Source organism: Leucopleurus acutus, assembly GCF_964270905.1.
Source record: "Leucopleurus acutus genome assembly, chromosome: 2".
NCBI classification, from domain to species: Eukaryota; Metazoa; Chordata; class Mammalia; order Artiodactyla; family Delphinidae; genus Leucopleurus; species Leucopleurus acutus.
Genome location: NC_139143.1, coordinates 172,666,541 through 172,686,377, shown reverse-complemented (window position 1 = coordinate 172,686,377; position 19,837 = coordinate 172,666,541). Strand labels below are relative to the sequence as shown.

General features: G+C 49.8%; 2 protein-coding genes across 3 annotated transcripts; one reads left to right on the top strand and one right to left on the bottom strand.

Annotated features, from left to right (window-relative positions):
- The first annotated feature begins 518 nt into the window (after positions 1–518).
- Positions 519–1,838, top strand: SFN (stratifin). The gene has a single exon (XM_082834232.1). It carries the CDS (start codon positions 572–574, stop codon positions 1,316–1,318), a length of 747 nt encoding a protein of 248 aa, XP_082690358.1. The 5' UTR covers positions 519–571; the 3' UTR covers positions 1,319–1,838.
- Positions 1,839–8,866: 7,028 nt separating this feature from the next.
- GPN2 (GPN-loop GTPase 2) lies at positions 8,867–19,779 on the bottom strand. Of its 2 annotated transcripts, none has more exons than XM_082832839.1 (5): positions 19,204–19,779; positions 18,463–18,619; positions 15,567–15,727; positions 10,900–11,030; positions 8,867–9,417 (listed from the first exon to the last, which is right to left on the bottom strand). In XM_082832839.1, the coding sequence occupies exons 1-5, from the start codon at positions 19,612–19,614 to the stop codon at positions 9,345–9,347; spliced, it is 933 nt and encodes a 310-aa protein (XP_082688965.1). In that variant the 5' UTR covers positions 19,615–19,779; the 3' UTR covers positions 8,867–9,344. The 2 variants fall into 2 exon arrangements, with proteins under 2 accessions (XP_082688965.1, XP_082688966.1); XM_082832840.1 differs by having other exon boundaries at positions 19,273–19,779.
- Positions 19,780–19,837: the final 58 nt, after the last annotated feature.

The following is a 19,837-nucleotide window of genomic DNA, read 5'->3' as shown; positions in this document are numbered from 1 at the left end:
TAGATCACGGGTATGAAGGTGCTTGGGAAACTACAGCCCTACCTAAACAATGAGTTATCTCACCTGAACCAATGGGGGAAATGTACCTGGCAGGATCAGGAACCCCATCCTCCTGCACCTGGCTTCATGGGCTCCGCCTAGGCCCACAGCGGTCAGGTAGCTGAAGCCATCCTCAGCCCCTGGAAGGACACGGTTAAGGAGGATCTGATTTGAGAAACTGGGGCAGCTACCTCATGTGGCAATGTAATGGAAACCCTGAACAAGAGGGGGCAGCCTGGAGGCTGGAGAGGTGCGATGCAGGTGTGGCCAACGCCCAGATTTCTCCTGCTGACTGTCCCAATGACTCACCCCACATCCCAGCCCTTTCACCTTTAAGGAAGAGCCGGAAAGGGTGTGGTGGGGAAGAGGAGAGGAGGCAGGTCTGGGGCCCCAGTCCCGCCCTCTGCCCCTCCCCACCCTGCTGTGGGCCTGGCCTTCCAGCCAAAAGGCAGGCCGAGAGCAGAAGAGGCACAGAACCCGGCATCTGTTCCGAGGCAGCCAGTTAACCTGCCGCCTGTCTGTCCCCAGAGCCATGGAGAGAGCCAGCCTGATCCAGAAGTCCAAGTTGGCCGAGCAGGCTGAACGCTATGAGGACATGGCAGCCTTCATGAAGAGCGCCGTGGAAAAGGGTGAGGAGCTAACCTGCGAAGAGCGCAACCTGCTCTCAGTGGCCTACAAGAATGTGGTGGGTGGCCAGCGGGCCGCGTGGAGAGTCCTGACCAGTATCGAGCAGAAGGGCAACGAGGAGGGCTCAGAAGAGAAGGGCCCGGAGGTGCGAGAGTACCGGGAGAAGGTGGAGACAGAGCTCCGGGGCGTATGCAACACGGTGTTGGGCTTGCTGGACAGCCATCTCATCAAGGAGGCCGGTGACGCCGAAAGTCGGGTCTTCTACCTGAAAATGAAGGGCGACTACTACCGGTACCTGGCTGAGGTGGCCACCGGTGATGACAAGAAGCGCATCATTGACTCAGCCCGGTCAGCCTACCAGGATGCCATGGACATCAGCAAGAAGGAGATGCCGCCCACCAACCCCATCCGCTTGGGCCTGGCCCTGAACTTTTCCGTCTTCCACTATGAGATCGCCAACAGCCCCGAGGCGGCCATCTCGCTGGCCAAGACCACCTTCGACGAGGCCATGGCTGACCTGCACACCCTCAGCGAGGACTCCTACAAAGACAGCACCCTCATCATGCAGCTGCTGCGGGACAACCTGACGCTGTGGACGGCCGACAACGCCGGGGAAGAGGGGTGCGAGGCTCCCGAGGAGCCCCAGAGCTGAGCCGTGCCCGCTGCCCTCCCTGCCCTGCTCGCTCGTCCCCCACTCCTGGCAGAGAGGACTTGTACGGGGTGGGAGGCCCAACCCTTCTCCCCAGCCTTTCTCCCCAGCTCAGAAAGGCTCCATAGAGAGGAACCAGCAGAGCTGAGGCCGCCTGGAGCCAGAGGATTCCATGCTTCCTGCAGCTTTCAGGTGCTCCTGGCCACTGGTCATTCCACCCAGCCCTGCTCTCTGCACCTCCGCCGCCCCCCGACCCCACCCCTGAACCTGGCCACTTCCTCCCCACCCCGCCCCCCTCCTGCCCCTGCTGCCTCTGGATCTTAGGAATTGAGGAGTATCCCACCTTTGTGGCTGAGAACTCAATTGTGTGGCAGAGGCTGGAGATGAGAGAGAGAGAGAGAGAGAGAGAGAGAGAGAGAGAGAGAGAGAGAGAGTGCGCTTGCAGCGAGCAAGACCAAGGAAGCGAGGGAAAGCATGTCTGCTGGGGGTGACCATGTTTCCTCTCAATAAAGTTCCCCTGTGACACTCCTCCTGTCTTTTCCAGTTATTGCAGAGGGACGGGACAGGGTTTGGTGTATGAGTTACAGAGACCCTCCCATGGGGATGGCTCAGTGACCCGCAGACAAGACTCTGGAGCCAGTGACTCCAGGAGAGAGGCTGGGGGTCCAGCTCTCTCCATCAGGGTCTGGTCTGGTCCCCCGAAACTGGTCCTCCCGAGAGGGTCAGGTGAGTGCAAAGACGGCTTGGAGGCTTCTCTGCAGGGGCCGCGGGGCGGGAGGCTTAAGAGCTCAGGTCTGAGGGGACAGGAAACCAGTGCAGTCTCAGGTGTGAGGTCCGAGGACAGCGCCGGAGGGGTACGCTGCAGTGAGCGGCTCTGGGCACCTGAGATCTGAAAGCGGGAAAGAGTCATTATATCTGAGCGGAGGGGAGTACGGCCTGGGGCAGGGGTATGACGCCGCCTTTTTAAAGGTCTGGCCCAGATCTGAGAAGACCGCCCTCCAGCTTTCGGAGATGGGGACAAAAATGAAACGGGCTGCCGAGGAGGAGACTCAAGTTGAGTGGGAAGGGCCGCGAGGAGCGCGTCCTGCCTTGGTCGGCGGAGCCCTACGCCTCCACGCCTCCCCCGGCCCGCCCCCCCCAACCCCGGCTCCCAGCTGCAACACGCCTACGTATGCGGCCTCCCCGCGCGGCCAGGCCTTCACAGCCCGAGGCTGGAGGCGGGCCGGAGGCCGATGTCATCCAATCACGGGAGGGAGACACTCAGGGTACCGTCCCCGGGGCCCGACTGACCAATAGGAGAATGAGCGGCGGACTGCGCGCATTGCGTCTTCCCTCCGCCCATCCGGCCCCGCAGGCGCCGAGACGGGCTGCGCCACTGAGGGGCCCCCGCCCCCCCCCGCCAGGTGCCAGAGGCGGTGCTCTCCCGGTTTCGCTCGGACGAGTTGCCACCCGCCCTACCCGAGAGCTCGGCATCCTCAGAGCAGCGGGACAGGGCGGGGTCTTGCGGAAAAGTAGTCCCTGCCCTCTGAGTCATTTGATCTACCGGCGGTGCCTGAGCCTGGCCGGGCAGGCAGGGTCGGCTAGGAAAAGGCCCCCAAGGTGTCCCCATCACACTCCGGAGCCCAGGCAGCACTGAACTGGTAACCAGGAGGCTTGGAAAAGCCATTATACCTCCCTGGGCCTCATTTTCCCCTTCTGTATCATAAGGGGCTTGGACTAAAGGCTTTATAACGAAAAAATGTGAAGTTAAAACTGCCTGGGTTTGACTCCCAGCCTGCCTTGGCCAAGGCTTTTCACCATGCTTACCTTCTGTCCTTATTTGTGAACTGGGGATTAAAAAATTGTACCTTCCTCTTAAAGTTGCTGTGAAGTTTGAGCAAATACATGCATGTAAAGTAGCCGATAGTACATATTCAATACATGCTACGCATTATTAATCCTTCCAGCATCAATAGTCTAGGATTTATCCAGCATTTCTGTGCCAAAAGCAGGATAATCAGGCCCAGTACTGAGGCACAGCTTTACTGCCAAATATGACCTACATGATCACTGGGCCTCCTGAGAATACTGGCCTGACATCAAGTGGTCACTCCTCCACCTGACAGTATTGGGGTAACTCAGTCCAGCCTCATCAGGTTCCCCAGAGTCCAAATTTGGTCACACCCATGGGACTCAAAGGGCTCTTACCAGAGCTGCTAATTCTACAGGGGAAGCTGGCAGGACCACTCTGATGCTTTCTGGGTCCCTCGTTTTCACCTCTCTTTTCCCAGAACGGTGTTGGGTTTTAAGGTTCCAAACCAGTCAGAGACTCTGGGAGAGGGCAAGTGACTTACCCTCAGCTCTGGAAGTGACCTGGTTTCTCTTACCGGACAGGTCTGGTGACTTCCTCTTAATGGGTAGGTCCTGAGAAAGGAAATTCTTTCTTTTCTCTCAGCATTTGACTTTTGCCTACTTCCTCTACACCGCTCATGGTTGCCCTCTATGGGGAAAGAAATGAGCTACCCTAAGGTAGCATGTTGGTGTTGACAGATTTTAAAAGCAGATGCTATGGATTGGAATATCACCAAATCAGACAGCTAGCTGTGAGCTGGCTTAGGCACCAGCTTCTGAACTGGGTCCCAGACTTTTCTATCTAAAGCTTTCTTAATGTTACCCAGGGTGGGGTCTCAGTGAGCATTTCTTGTCATCTTTTCCTGGCCTAAATTTGACATTTAAAATTTTTCAGTCCTACGCAACATTGTAAATCAACTATACTTAAATAAAATTTAAAAAAAATTTTTTTTTCAGTCCAACTGCTAATGTATATGGAATTTCTCTTGGGGTGATGAAATGTTCTGGATTTAAATAGTGGTGATAGTCGCACAACTTTGTGAATATATGAAAAAACACTGAACTGTAAACTCTATAATGAATTTTATGATATGTGAATTATATCTCAATTAAAACAAATCAGTCCCAGAGGGCAAAGTTGGTAAGATTGCCAAGTTCTGCTGGAAATTTCATGGTGGCCACTCTTTCCAGTTGTCCTCTCCACTTGAGCACTTTCTTTTTTTTTTTTTTTTTCCCCGGTACGCGGGCCTCTCACCGTTGCGGCCCCTCCCGCACAGGCTCAGCGGCCATGGCTCACGGGCCCAGCTGCTCCACGGCATGTGGGATCCTCCCAGACCAGGGCACGAACCCGTGTCCCCTGCATCGGCAGGTGGACTCTCAACCACTGCGCCACCAGGGAAGCCCCAAGCACTTTCTTGTAACCTTTTCCAAATTTCAAAGCCATCTTCAGGTCAAAACACGACTAGCCACCATCCCTTTCCCTTTAACACATACAGAGCTTTGGGTACACTATCTAGTCCACCAAATTCTTTCACTTATATAAATACATTTCTTCAGTCATGATTTCATACCTACTTGATTCTACCTCTAGGTTTGCAACTATGTCCTGGGTTTATTTTTTATCTCCCCAGAGAGCTCCCTAAAAATGGTAACTTTGTCCCATTATTCCTCCTTCTCCCCACAGCGTCTCCAGCACGCTTTTGTGTGCAGGAAGGAGCTCAAAACTTAGTTTTAAAACTGTCCCTCCAAATGCCTGGAAACCAGGTTAGTGCCAGGTCCTCTACTGTGGAAAATGGAAATATAGCTAGTTCTGGGATAAAGCAAAGCTTTCTAGATAGAAATTGGGCTCACAAAGAGTCAAGTAACAAAAAAAAAAAAAAAAACAAACAAAAAAAAGAGTCAAGTAACCACAGTCCCATCCTTTCTGCACTGCCAGGTTATCCCCTAGGAAACAGAGGCCCAGGGCTTACAAAGATTTTCCTCTCCCAAGAATTTGAGTTGTATGGGGAAAGTTTGCAACCTAAAATTCTCTAAAGAAGGTATCTACTCTTCTCTCTTATATGCAGTTACTTCAGAGAGCAAAGTCCAAATTGGCTCTGTAGATCCACAGAAGTAGGTGATGGAAAGCAAGGCACCGGGGTTAAGGTTCCTTCTCAGAACTAACCGGGCACCCTAGGCCAAGGCATTGGGGTCAGGCAGGCCACTGTGTCTCCTTCCAGAAAGGCAGAAAGGCACGATATTCCTACACACCAAAACACACACACACACACACACACACACACAAAATGTCCAAGTGTCCAGTGCCTTTTTGGGAAAACCTGATTTCAGATGCTTGCAACAAGATTGCTCTTCTGACCAAAAGTGCCCCCCTCCTGCTTCTTCCTAAAGAACAGAATACAGTAATAAGAGCACGTGGCATGACTGCTATGTGCCAGGCAGTTTCATACCTTATTCCTCACAGCAACACATATTATCATCTTTGTTTTGCTTATGAAGAGACTAAGGCTCAGAGCCACTTTGACACCTGGGCTTCTGGGGCTATGGGAAGTTGGCTCCCTGACTGGACATGGAGGACACAGTGGGTTGGAAATGAGGCATATGGCTCTCCCCTACCCTCAGCAAGCCTGATGCCACTGAGGTCTGTGTAATCTGAGACTCTTCCTTCCAAAGAGGACAGGAAGAGGAGGTGAGCAGCCCAGACAAGGCTGGGTAAGGGCTCAACAACCAGGGACAAGAGAGAGGAAAAGGGGGAGGAGGGGAGCTACTCAGCTTGATAGAGAATTTCCCTCCAGGATTTTGAGGTAGTTGGGCCTCCCAGCTTCTTTCAAAAACGGGGTGGGCCTTAGTAGTGTTGGGAAGTCACTCCCCTGCCTCTCTCAGGAGCCTTGAGAAAGGACAGAGAATCTTTCAGATCCTAACGGGATCCTCATCTTCCCACAGACCCTAATGGGATCAGCCTTCCTATTCTCAGCCAGCTGTGGGTGAGCGTTTTGCTACTTCAGAAACAGCTGAGGGCAGACTGTCTGTGCTTCAGCTCTGTGGGCTTTAGGGTGTCACCCTCACTCCTAAGCCTCTTTGTCTGGGCTGGAAGCCTTTCCAATTAGCTGTGGTCACTGATAGGTTCCAAACACTATCTTCCAGTTGTTGGAAGTCCCCAATTCAGAGCCAAGATATGCATAGTATAGCCCAGTGTCAGTGGTTAGCAGAGAAGACCAAGAAGGTCCCTTGGAAAGCATTCAGGGATGGTTTCCTCCCTCCGGAAGTTCACGATTGCCAAGTGAGGTCGGGGGTGAGAAGAGCACTTCCAGACAGTGCCTGTGAGTTGTAAAGTGGCACTTTTCTGGGAGGCATTTTGGCAATATGAATCCAGAACCTAGAAAACATCAGCTATTTTATTTCTAGGACTTTATCATAAGTTAAAAGTCAGAGAGTCAGAGTGGCATGGACATATATACACGACCAAACGTAAAATAGATAGCTAGGGGGAAGCAGCTGCATAGCACAGGGAGGTGAGCTCGGTGCTTTGTGACCACCTAGAGGGGTGGGATAGGGAGGGTGGGAGGGAGACGCAAGAGGGAGGAGATATGGGAACATATGTATATGTATAACTGATTCACTTTGTTATAAAGCAGAAACTAACGCACCATTGTAAAGCAATTATACTCCAATAAAGATGTTAAAAAAAGTCAGAGAGTCAGACAAAGATGTTAATCACAGCACTATTTACAATAGCAAAAAAATTGCTAACAATTTAAAGGCTAAGCATGGGAGTCTGGATAAACAATGTTATAGCCATACTCCAGAATATTATCATGGAGACATTAAAAAGGTCCTTAGAGTTTTAGTTACATGAAATAATGTTAACTGAAAAAAGCAGGTTACAAAGCATTAACAATATATCCCATGTATATAAATGCTGTAGCTATCCCTCTGAACGCATAGAAAAATAAGACTTGAAATAAAAAACACAAAATATACATTTGAATAGAAAATTTATTATAAATATTTAAAAATTATTTATCTGTGGTGGGATCATGGGTGACTTATTTTCATTTTCCAAGCTTTTCACTTTTCTATCAGGAAAAAAAGAAATCTTAAGGACAGTCGTCATATGCTGACAAATCGAGGATGGTCCTTCTCTTACCCTACACACTTCATGCTGAACAGACCTCACCTGGAACCCAGACACCTCTGCTTTTCTGCACTGTGCTATCCCCTCCCAATCATGACAGGGGGGATAGAAAATCACGTTGCTATCAGTGGGAAGTGGACAGAGCTCCATTTACTAGAGGAGAAAACACCCTTGTTGTCACACCAAGGCCTGAAAATAAAGTTTGGAATTTGTCCATCCTTCTTCACTTGATGACTGCAGAGAATAAATGCTCAGGGTGCTTGCATATGAGGCCATAAAGTTCTAAATGATGCTTCCTTCCAGCTGGTGTGCTTTGGTGATAGCTGGGGCCTCCAGGATGGGGTAAGCATCAAAACCCATGACCACAGCTACTGGTATTACTTTCAAAAACACAGCACCCACCCTCATGCCCTAACTGATGAGGGATCTGTCCAGCAGCCTGGGTGTCATTATTCCTGGGCTCCAGGCCCCATAGGTGACTCACAGCCGGCCCCAGGCAGTGCCTCCTGGCCTCAGTTTCCCTGGCTTGCACTGTTGACACTCCCCACCGTGTACAGTGTCAATAGGGATGAGGTGCTTTGAACTCCTTAGATGAGAGCCGGGGGAAGGAGCACCCAGTTATCATCCTCTGTCCCGCCAGGCGTGGGAGTGGGGGTCGGCTGCTTTCACACTGTTCCAGCCCGAGGGGCCTCCTCACAGCCCCTAACTCTTCTGCCTTCTGCTCTGGTGACCAAATGTGAGAAGCAAAGCCCGGTCACCCCCATCTCAATGCCGCTTCAGAACAGTTTTCCTAAATTGAATTCTCCAACTGTCCGAACCACCAGTCATCTATCTTCCCCCTGATTTATGATTCAGTTAATACCCTACAGGTGTCTAAATTCTTTCTCCTGATTGGTTATAAACCCTGTGGGAGGAGGGCCCTGACTTTTCACCATTAAGTATTCAGCAAAGTGAGCTATGAGAGAGACAGGCTGACTGAAGTTCAAACTCCTCATCTTTCTGTTTCCTCACAGTAAAGTGGGGCTTAGTACTATTCCCCATCTTGTCTATGTCCCTAGGAGCTGCTGTGAAAGCCACATGAGGACTGTGTGTGTGGAAGCTCTTTGTGAAATGCTAAGCCCTTCCCATGTATTAACAGCACTGAGTGTCTGCAAATAAGACTACTGGCACGACAGCCATCTGTCCCCTTCTGCCTCCAGGCTACAGCCGGAAAAAAAAAAAAATTAATTAAAATTAAAAAATAAGCCTGGGATGCTACCTACTGGTTGAAAATGTGAATTGCATCCAACCAGTTGCAAGAAGAGCAAAGGAAGCAAACACCAGTATTTCCAACTTCAAGCCGGCTTGACTTTTCCCACAGCCCTCATGATACGATTATATACTGATATTTTCCTTTAAGCAACTCATTTTGTATAAATAATTTCATTTTAAAGTCAACTTTTAATCACTAATATAAATGGAAAACTAGTTAACAACTTCAAAAAACAATAAAACCATGACATAAAGACAATGAAAATAAAACGTTACAAGATCTGCTAGGAGTGTTGTCTGTGAGACCTCAAGTTTGAGGTTCACTGTTAAAACTGAAGATTAACCAAAGAGCATAACTGAGGACTGAGAGTCAACCCTCTAGTATGATCCCGTGCTTTGGGGGAAACACTGCCCTGTAGTATGAAGAAATAGGACTCTTCTGAGGAAAGGGGACATTCCCATATTCCCAACTCACTCGGCCTGGATGATTGAAGAAAGTTTGGAAGCCACAAAAAGTAGAAGATAAACTCTTGTATTGTAGCACATTCCGTCACAGCCCGAGTGGGACCAGTGCTGAATCCCTGGTGGCAGCGCCCAGAGTTCATGAGGCTGTGACTGGTGCTCTGCTTGGCTACATGTGTGGCTTTTGGCCAGAAGTCCTCTGCAAGGCTGAGTATGCCCTCGCCAGTCTCCCAGCTCTGGCTGGGAGGGCTGCCCTTGGATCTGCGGGCCACTGAGCTGTCCGCTGCTCACTGGGAGCTGCCACTCTCCCCAGCGCTGGGTCGTGTGTCTTGTTCTCCAGAGCTCAGCTTGTTGCTATAGCTGCATGGCCTCCTGCGCCACTGACTGCTCTGAGGGCGCCAGGTACTTCTCCTGCAGGCCCAGGGTGCTGATGGAGGGCTCGTCAAGGCTGATAGCATAGGCAAGGATGGAGAACTGGTCTGGGTAGGATCTGACCTCTGTGATGTGTGCCCTCTAGCTGCGTCTGGAGGTTCCTCCCATCCCACTTCCTTCCTCATAATTAGAGCTTCAGGCAACAGGGAACAATTGGGTCTGAGAAGTCCCTCCAAGTAACCAGACCCAAATGCTCCTCTGTCTGCCTCTTGCCCGCACTGCAGAGAAGCGGAGAAGCAGAGAGCACTAACCCTCCAGCTCTGTGCTGTGCCACGTGCTCTGGAGCCAGGCTGTGGGGTTAAACCCTGATTTTGCCACTTGTTTTTCTCATCTGTAGTGCAGAGCTGTGAGGAGCTCTGTCAAATGAGACAACGAATATAAAGCGGCAGCATGGCAACCGGCACACGGTAGGTGCTCAGCAAGTGACTTCTCTGCTTCAGCTAGAGGAGGGAACTCAGGGAGCTCAAAGAAAACAACAACTTTCTGCTTGGGCTATAGGGTGCCTTCTAGCTCTCTCTGGAATAGCAGGAAAGTGGGGCAGGAAGGACATCAATCAGAGTCACACAGGAAAAGACCACGACACTGCCCATGGAGCTGTGTGAGGCTGGCCGACCTGAGGCCTGGGTCTGGGGTCTGACTATGGCTAGGTTGGCCACCATGGCTCTTATACTAGAGGACTCCAGCGTCAGGACTTGAGATTCTACAACCAGGGAGACTGAGGTTCCAATACATCCCATGGCCCCCTCAAACACAGCACAGCTGCCAGTTCCCATCCCTGCCACCCACGTGACAAACCTGCCCTCTCCTCTTCCTTTTCTTGCCTCAGTGACTACAACCACCCCCTACCACTGACTAAACCAGAAACCTGGGAGTCTAACTTCTGCTCCACCTCCTTCTATCCCGTAACCACCTGGTCACGAGCTCTAGCTATCTGTCTCCTTCACATTTTTCCAGTCCACACCCTTTTTGCTATTGTCACTACTAATGTTGCATCCCATCTCACCTGGAGACTGTAAAGACTCTCCTGCTCCCAATCACATCCCTTAAATGCATTTTCCACACTTGGAGGTGCTTTTCAAGAATGTACATCTGATTGCGTCACGCTCCGCTCAACAATAGTATGCTGTTCCCACTGGCCACCCACGGCCGAAGTCCACACTCCTCCATCGCCTACCTCCCCTTCCCACTGCATCTCCCTTTCCCCTTCACACTCAAGACACCAGGCGAACCGAATCCCTTGCATCTCTCCGAAGTGACCAGTGCTCTCTCATATCTGGGCCTCTGTATTTGTTGCTCCTTCTGATCAACAGCCTCCCTTGTCCTCAGGTACAAACAACCCTGAAGCCTTCCAAGGGACCAGTTACCAGGGAGCCCACTGGTCAACATGAAATCAGTCATCTGCAAGGGCAGGCATGGCCATTCCTGAGCCCCTGGCCTCCCGCTCTTGGCTGTGGCGGAGGCTAGCGAGCAAGGATACGAGGAGAAGTGGAAGTCAGCTCCCACCGCGGCAGACATCACAGCCTCCAGGCTCCGCTGCTCCTGGACCCCAAAGCAGTAGCCATTGGCTTTATCCACAGCCTGCAGGACCCGCTGGATACTCTCCTTGTCCTGGGCAGGGAGGAGAGAAACAGCTCTGAGTGAAATAGGGGTATGTGGAATTGAGGTTGCACCAAACCGACTGCAGTCTCCAAACACCCCCCTTGATCTTGCCTCATGAAGCCTCTGTCCATGCAGCTCCCTTGGCCTGGAGTACTTCTACATGTGCCCAGAGGCCCGGCTACACCTCATCTTTCCTGACTACCAACCCACCCAAATTAGAACAGATAAGCACCTCTACGCACACCCGCAGTCCCCTGGGTTTATCCCCACTGTAGCTATGATCCTTACCATCTTACTATTAGCAAGTTATTAACTCATCTGCCTCTCCTACTTGACTGTGCACCCCTTGAGGTCGGGAACTTGTTTGTCCAGGCATCCCCAGTGCCTGGCACAGAACCTATCTAACAGTAGGCACCCGATAAACATGCATGTAACTTATTTGTTCGTCCACATAAAAGTGGTAAGAATGGTCCCTACATCACATCATGGGAAAGAGAGATCAAAATAATGCATGTACAGTCCTCAGCACAATGCCTAGCACAGAAAGTCTTCAATAAGTGTAACTGTATGATTCGTATTATAGGTTTCACCTCCTCGTTTTAGTGGAGAAAAGTGTGGCATTAAACAGAGAAGAGACAAGTTCCCTTAAGTTCACCCCCAGCAGAAAGGAATCTAACACGCACCTTTGTCTCCCAGGTTACCTTTGCAGGGTGCAAGGTGAGAGGCACAAGGGTTGGGTACTACTTTGCAAAGTCAACAGGCAGTTGCCCATCTTGAAGGAGGCTGAAAGACTTGTCCCTGGCCTTGGTCAAGTCCCTTGCTAATGACTTTCTGAACTCATCCTTTTTCACACCGAGGAGGGAACATGTGTAGAGAGAACCCAGCAAGACAGAACAGGGGGGCTTCCCTGGTGGCACAGTGGTCAAGAATGTGCTTGCCAATGCAGGGGACACGGGTTCAATCCCTGGTCCGGGAAGATCCCACATGCCGCGGAGCAACTAAGCCCGTGCGCCACAACTACTGAGCCTGAGCTCTAGAGCCCGTGAGCCACAACTACTGAAGGCCATGTGCCACAACTACTGAATCCCACATGCCTAGAACTCGTGCTCCACAACGAAAAGTAGCCCGCAACTAAAGAATGCCCGTGCGCAGCAGCGAAGAGCCAACACAGCCAAAAATAAATAAATTAAAAAACAAAAAACCAGAACAGATAGGGCCAAAATTTGGTCTACCCTCTTTACTGGAATCCTGCGCACCACTGGTCTCGAAACCAAGGAGACTGAATGATTGTTGGACCCAGGACAAAGACCATTGTTTGAGGCCTCAAAGCCTCCTGGACACGTAGCCTGGTGTGCTCCCAGGCACTGCAGAGCCAATAGCCAAGGGACGAGGCCTCTTAGTGCCCAGTACAGGCACACCTCGGAGATACTGTGGGTTGGGTTCCAGAGCACCAAGGTAAAGCACATTTCATGATAAAGTGAGTCACACGGATTTTTTGGTTTCCCAGTGCATATAAAAGTCATGTTTACACTATACTGTAGTCTATTAAGCATATAGTCAATAGCATTATGCCCAAAAAAACAATGTACGTACCTTAATTTAAAAGTACTTTATTGCTGGGACTTCCCTGGTGGTGCAGTGGTTAAGAATCCGCCTGCCAATGCAGGGGACATGGGTTCGAGCCCTGGTCCAGCAAGATCCCACATGCTGTGGAGCAACTAAGCCCGTGTGCCACAACTACTGAGCCTGAGCTCTAGAGCCCGCAAGCCACAACTACTGAGCTTGTGAGCCACAACTACTGAGCCGGGGTGCCTAGAGCCCATGCTCCGCAACAAGAGAAGTCACTGCAGTGAGAATCCCGCACACCGCAACGAAGAGTACCTCCCGCTTGCCACAGCCAGAGAAAGCCCGCGCGTAAAAAAAGGACTTTATTGCTAAAAAATGCTGACCATCATCTGAGCCTTCGGTGAGTCGTAATCTTTTCGCTGGTTGAGGGTCTTGCCTCCGTGGTGATAGCTGCTGACTGATCAGGGTGGTGTTGCTGTGGTAATGTCTTAAAATAAGACAACAATGAAGTTTGCTGCATCAACTGACTCTTCCTTTCACGAACGATGTCTCTGTAGCATGCGATGCTGTTTGATAGCAGTTTACCCACAGTAGAATTTCTTTCAAAATTGGAGTCAATCCTCTCAAATCCTGCTGCTACTATATCAACTAAGTTTACATAATATTCTAAATCCTTTGCTGCCATTTCAACATCCTTCACAGCATCTTCACCAGGAGTAGATTCCATCTCAAGAAACCACTTTCTTTGCTCATTCATAAGAAGCAACTCCTTATCCAAAAAGTTGTATTATGAGACTGCAGCAATTCAGTGTCTTTAGGCTTCACTTCTAATTCTAGTTCTCTTGCTATTTCCACCACATCTGCAGTTACTTCCTTCACTGAAGTCTTGAAATCCTCAAAGTCATCCACGAGGGTTGGACGCAACTTCTTCCAAACTCCTGTTAATACTGATATTTTGACCCCTTCCCAAGAATCACGAATGTTCTTAATGGCATCTAGAATGGTGAATCCTTTCCAGAAGGTTTTCAATTTACTTCACCCAGATCCATGAGAGGAATCACTATCTATGGCAGCTACAGCCTTAAGAAATGTATTTCTTAAATACTAAGACTTGAAAGTCAAAATGACTCCTTGATCCATGGGCTGCAGAATGGGTGTTGTGTTAGCAGGCATGAAAACAACATCTCTATCACAGCTCTTAGATGACCAGGCGCATTGTCAATGAACAGTAATATTTTGAAAAGAATCTTTTTTTCTGAGCAGCAGGTCTCAATAGTGGGCTTAAAATATTTAGTAAACTATGTTGTAAACAGATGTACTGTCATCCAGGCTTTGTTGTTCCATTTATAGAGCACAGGCAGCGTAAATTTAACAGAATTCTTAAGGGCCCTAGGATTTTCGGAATCGTAAATGAGCACTGGCTTCAACTTAAAGTCACCAGATGCATTAGCCCCTAAAAAGAGAGTCAGCCTATCCTTTGAAGACTTGAAGCCAGGCACTGACTTCTCTCTAGCTATGAAAGTCCTAGATGTCATCTTTTTCCAGTATAAGGCTGTTTTGTCTACATTGAGAACCTGTTGTTTAGTATAGCCACCTTTTTTTTTTGGCCACACCGGCCACTTGTGGGATCTTAGTTCCCCAACCAGGGATTGAACCCCAGGCCCTCAGCAGTGAGTGCAGAGTCCTAACCACTGGACAGCAAGGGAATTCCCAGCGTAGCCACCTTCATTAATTATCTTAGCTAGATCTTCTGGATAATTTGCTGCAGCTTCTACACCAGCACTTGCTGCTTCACCTTGCACTTTTATGCTATGGGGATGGCTTCTTTTCTTAAACCTCATGAACCAACCTCTGCTAGCTTCAAACTTTTCTTCTGCAGCTTCCTCATGTCTTTCAGCCTTCATAGAACTGAAGAGAGTTATGGCCTTGCTCTGAATTAGGCTTTGGCTTAAGGAAATGCTGTGGCTGGTTTGATGTATCCAGACCACTAAAACTTTCTCCATATCAGCAATAAGGCTGTTTTGCTTTCTTATCATTCCTGTGTTCACTGGAGTAGCACTTTTCATTTCCTTTAAGAACTTTTCCTTTGCATTCACACCTTGGTTGACTGTTTGGCACAAGAGGCCTAGCTTTTGGCCTATCTTGGCTTTTCAACATGCCTTCCTCACTAAGCTTAATCATTTCTAGCTTTTAAAGTGAGAGGCATGGGACTTCCCTGGCGGTCCAGTGGTTAAGACTCTGTGCTTCCACTGCATGGGGCATGGGTTCGACCCCTGGTTGGGGAACTAAAATCCTGCATGCTGCATGGCCAAAAAAAAAAAAAAAAAAAAAGTGAGAGATGTGAAGCTCTTCCTTTCACATGAACACTTAGAGTCCGTTGTAGGGTTAATTGGTCTAATTTCCACATTGTTGTGTTTTAGGGAGTGTTAGGGAATAAGGAGGCTGGTGGAGAGAGAGAGACGGGGGAACAGCCAGTCAGTGGAGCAGTCAAAACACACACATTTGTGGATTAAGTTCACCTTCTTTTCTTTTCGGCCACGCCATGTGGCTTTCGGGATCTTAGTTCCCTAACCAGGAATCAAACCTGTGTCCTCAAAAAAAAGAAAAAAAACCTGTGCCCTCAGCAGTGAAAGCACAGAGTCCTACCCACTGGACCGTCAGGGAATTCCCAAGTTCGCCGTCTTATATGGGTGCAGTTGATGGTGCCCCAAACAATTATAATAGTAACATCAAAGATCACTGATCATAGATCATCATAACAAATATAATAATAATGAAGAAGTTTGAAATATTGTGAGAATTATCAAAATGTAACATAGAGACATAAAGTGAGCAAATGCTGTTGGAACATGTACTTGGTTCAATGCAGGGTTGCCACAAGCCTATAACTGGTAAAAAAAAAAAAAAAAAAAAAAAAAAAAAAGCAGTATCTGGGAAGCACGATAAAGCAAAGTACAATAAAATGAGGTGTGTTTGTACCTGGATGTTGAGAGGGATGAAGGAGACCAGGCTGTAGTCTTCAATGAGCTGCACCAGTTTCTCATTGAGCTGACGGTAGTGGCGGAAGAAAGGATCAGAAGCCAGGTGGTCAAGCAGGTAGGAGAGGTCCAGGACCTCTGTGTAGTAGTCCAGGTTGAAGGCTAAGAAGAGAAACTGGTTAGCACAGGGAACGACAGTCAATATCCTATGATAAACCATAATGGAAAAGAATATAAAAAAAAGAATGTATATATATGTATAACTGAGTCACTTTGCTGTACAGCAGAACTTAATACAACATTGTATATCAACTATACTTTAATTAAAAAGAAAATAAAAAGAAGAGAAACTGGTGTTCAGGAGCAACTGGCATCAGGCTAAAGACTTGAGGACAGGGACCATATTTTTTTCCTTCTTCCTTTGCCTTCATTCACTCACTCACTCACTCACTCATTCATTCATTCATTCAACAAACATTTGCTGAGGCAGTGAAATGAACTTACTAAGAAGAAAATACTTGATTTCACTTGTTGGCTCTGCCATTTACTAGCTCTATGGGCAGTTACCCACCTCATGGGGCTACTGTGAGGATTAAGTGCTATAAACCCCAGTGTCTGGTTCAGAGAAGTGCTTGATCAGTGATAGTAAGGTAGAACATGTACCAATAATAGTGCTTGGTCCCTGCCTCAAAAAGCTCATAGCCAGGCAGAGCTCCCAGGACCTGGCACACTATCTAGCGCTCTATCCAGCAGGATGGCCTCTTGGGAAAATCACTTTCCCTTTCCAGGTCAGTTCCTTCTTGGTGTAAAATGAGAAGATTAGACTAGATGACTCAGAGGTCCCTGACTCAGTTCTATGAATACAAACTTTGCACTAAGAGAAGGAAAGTGGGCCTCTGCACTGTCCACTTCTGCCTGGAAGACTCAAGCAGCTGGGCTACTCAGTAGGTCTGTTCCAAAGTGAGCCGAGGGAATCAGGCTATTGGGATCGACTGACTCACTCCCTGATCTCTGCTTCCTGTGTTCTTAGCAGCTCTAATTAGAAACTGACACCCCTGTGCCTGCAAGGAAGAAAGTGCTGGGCATTCCAACAAACTTCTTGGATTGCCTGACAGGTACGTTTCTCACTGAGAATGCAGAAACTGCAGCCAGGTACACTTGGTTTAAATTTTATCTCAGTTAAAAGGCTAGCTGAGTGACTGACCTTGGGCTACTCATGTAATGTCTCTGGGCCTCAATTGCCTGATCTGGTTTGTACCTCAGTCTCTTGTGAGGATGACTGGCAAGAGTCAGAGCTAGAAATGTAGAGGACCAGCATGTAGCCATCTGGGCTGCAGGCTGTGAAGGGAGAGACAGGCTTGGGAAGACACAAATCTGGACATAGATAAAATGGGGCTTTTTTATCCCCATCCTTCCATGTCCCAACTGGCAGCCAGTCACCCTCCCTGGACAAGGCCCTGACACTTCACTCTCCCTACAACCTCCCTTCCTGCTCACTGCTGGTCATTTCAGCTATTCTTCTCTAGGTTCCTTTGTGGCTGAAGATGCTATTTAGGGAACTAATGCCCCAGTCAGCAGGGCACTAATTTTGCAGGAAAAAAAATGTTGGCCATAGACCCCTAGGCAACGTCCCTGCCTCATGCCAGCCTACTTCTCTCTCAGTCTTTCCCACCTTGACAAATGGCACCTTTATCTGTCCACTGGTTCAGTCAGAAACCTGAGAGTCATCCTTAATTCCTCTGTCTCCACATCCAATCCACCAGCAAATCCTATTTCTTGAGTAAGTTTTGAATCTATCTACTTCTCTCCATTCCCACTACCACTGCCTGGGCTGCTGCAAACACCTCCTACAGGATCTCTGTTTTCATTCTTGCCCCTTTCAATTCACAAAGTAGCCAGAAGTGCCTTTTTAGTTCATGGTGTTCCCTTGCTTCATATTCATCAATGGCTTTCCTCTGTGTTTCAACAGTACAGGTTCTAGCCTCTGCCCACCTCTCTGACCTCGTTTCCTACCACCCTTCCCCTGGGCACTATCTCAGCTACCCTGGGCTCCCTTCACTCCCCACCCCCTTTTCCTTGAACACAAAAAGCTCTTTCCCGGGACTTCCCTGGTGGCGCAGTGGTTAAGAACCCGCCTGCCAATGCAGGGGGCATGGGTTCGATCCCTGGTCCGGGAAGATCCCACATGGCGCAGAGCAACTAAGCCCATGCGCCACAACTACTGAGCCTGTGCTCTAGAGCCGTGAGCCACAACTACTGACCCCGCATGCTGCAACTACTGAAACCCGCGTGCCTAGAGCTTGTGCTCTGCAACAACAGAAGCCACCGCAATGAGGAGCCCGCACACCGCAACAAAGAGTAGCCTCTGCTTGCCGCAACTAGAGAAAGCCCGTGCGCAGCAAAGAAGACCCAACGCAGCCAAAAAAATAATTTAAAAAAAAAAATTGTGGTTCAGGTGAAATGGCAAAAAACAACAACAACAACCCACCAAAAAACAAACAAACAAAACTCTTTCCTTAAGGATTAGGGAAATAGGAACCCCTATTGGTCCCTCTGCCTAGGAACAGTTCTGCCTTGGCTGGCTCCTTCTCACTATTCTGGTCTCAGCTCAGATGGTACTGTTCACTCCCCTCACTCCCAACCACTCACTATTCCATCACTTTCTTCTAATTCCTTCATAATACATATCACCATCTGTAGCTCTCTTGTCCCCAAAACCCAGAACAGTATCTGGCACACAGTGCCACAAAATAAATACGCAGGGGTCAGACCTGACTGTGGCTACTATCATCAGGCCATGCATGGTCCCTGGAAGCAGCTTCCTTCAGCTGAGATCTCTGCTTCACTCCAGCCCAGCCGCTGCCCTACTTTTTGCCTGTCAGAACAGGATCTCTTACCCAGCTTCCCATAGTGTTCAATGAGGTCCATCTTGGAGAGGAGGTTGACATGGGGCAGCTCCACATGCAGCATGGTGGCCAGGGAGGTACACAGTACCGAAATGAACTTGGCAGGGTCTGTGCAATAGTGAGAATCCACCAGGTGGACAGCAGTCAGCTGGGAGGGAAGGAAGAGACAGGGTGAGAGTGGCCTGGGGAGGCAGGGAACATTAGGGCCTATGTCTCCCCCATCAGACTGGGACTTCTGAGGGCAAAGGGAAAGTCTTCCCATTAGTTTTTTCCTGCTTCTGTTTCATTCTAATAGCCACAGTCATTTCCTTATTCCAGGAGATGTGGGGCATCTTTTCCTACAAGATGCCTTGCACTGAGCCTCCCAGTGGGCAACTGGTTCAATTCACACTGCACCTGACTCTATTCTTTCACTTTCTTTTGCCCACAAGTCACAACAACAATTACCATACCACTTTCCACATAACTACTTCCATACTCCCAATAATCCCAAATTGGGTACTGACACATCCATTTTACAGATGAGAAAACTGAGGTTCAGAGAGATAAACTGACTTGCCCAGGACCACACAGCGAGTCAGCGGCAGTGGCAGAGCCAGGATTCAAACTCACATCTGTTTTACTCCAAAGCGTCCCGGCCCCTACCTCGCTGTGGGACATGGGGGCGTGGCATCTGTTCTCCTCCCTCAGTTCCTCCATCTGCAAAATGGGCCTGCCCGTCCCCAGACGCACCCTGAGGTCCCACCGCGCCATCTGGGAGAAGATGCTGCGCAGGGCTCCGTGGTGCGTGCAGAGCTCCACCTGGCCAGGGCAGTCGAAGAGGAAGTAGTGGCCGCGGAGGGGGTCGAGCTTGGCACGCAACCAGTCCAGGTTGGCCTCCAGGTACTCCATGCAGTACAGCAGGCCGCCGTTGGGCCCCAGCTGCAGCGCGTCCATCACGTCGCCCAGCCCCACCAGCTCGCCCACGTCCACGGCGCACTCGTACGGCAGCCCCTCATTGGCCGGGTCCAGGTTCACCACCGCCACACGCCGGCCCAGCGCGCGCAGGAACTCACTCATGCCCAGGCAGTACGTGGTCTTCCCCGAGCCCGGAGGGCCAATAACCGCCTGCCCAAAGGCCGTGGTCGGAGCGGCCCCCGCCATGGGCAGCCGGCACACGGCCCCGTGCGGAGCAGGTAAGCTCGGCAGGGAAGCAGGGCGGGAGCCAAGCCGAAGACGAGAGCCGAGGGCAACGGGATCCCCGACGTGCACTTTGTCGGGGGCCGGCGGTGATGCCCGGGGGTCGCCTAAGGAGGAAGAGCAGGGACCCGCGCGATGTGAGGCGCCCAAATGGCCCGGTACTGACGGGACCAGCACCCGACTTCCG

Bases quoted from the DNA above. Each gene is read 5' to 3' on its own strand.
- SFN (XM_082834232.1), top strand. From the start codon at position 572: ATGGAGAGAGCCAGCCTGATCCAGAAGTCCAAGTTGGCCGAGCAGGCT.
- GPN2 (XM_082832839.1), bottom strand. From the start codon at position 19,614: ATGGCGGGGGCCGCTCCGACCACGGCCTTTGGGCAGGCGGTTATTGGC. The intron at 15,728-18,462 runs GTAAGAGATCCT...TTCTCTTCTTAG, and splicing joins TGAACACTATGGGAAGCTGG to CCTTCAACCTGGACTACTAC. The intron at 9,418-10,899 runs GTATCCTTGCTC...GCCCTCCATCAG, and splicing joins GCTGACTTCCACTTCTCCTC to CACCCTGGGCCTGCAGGAGA.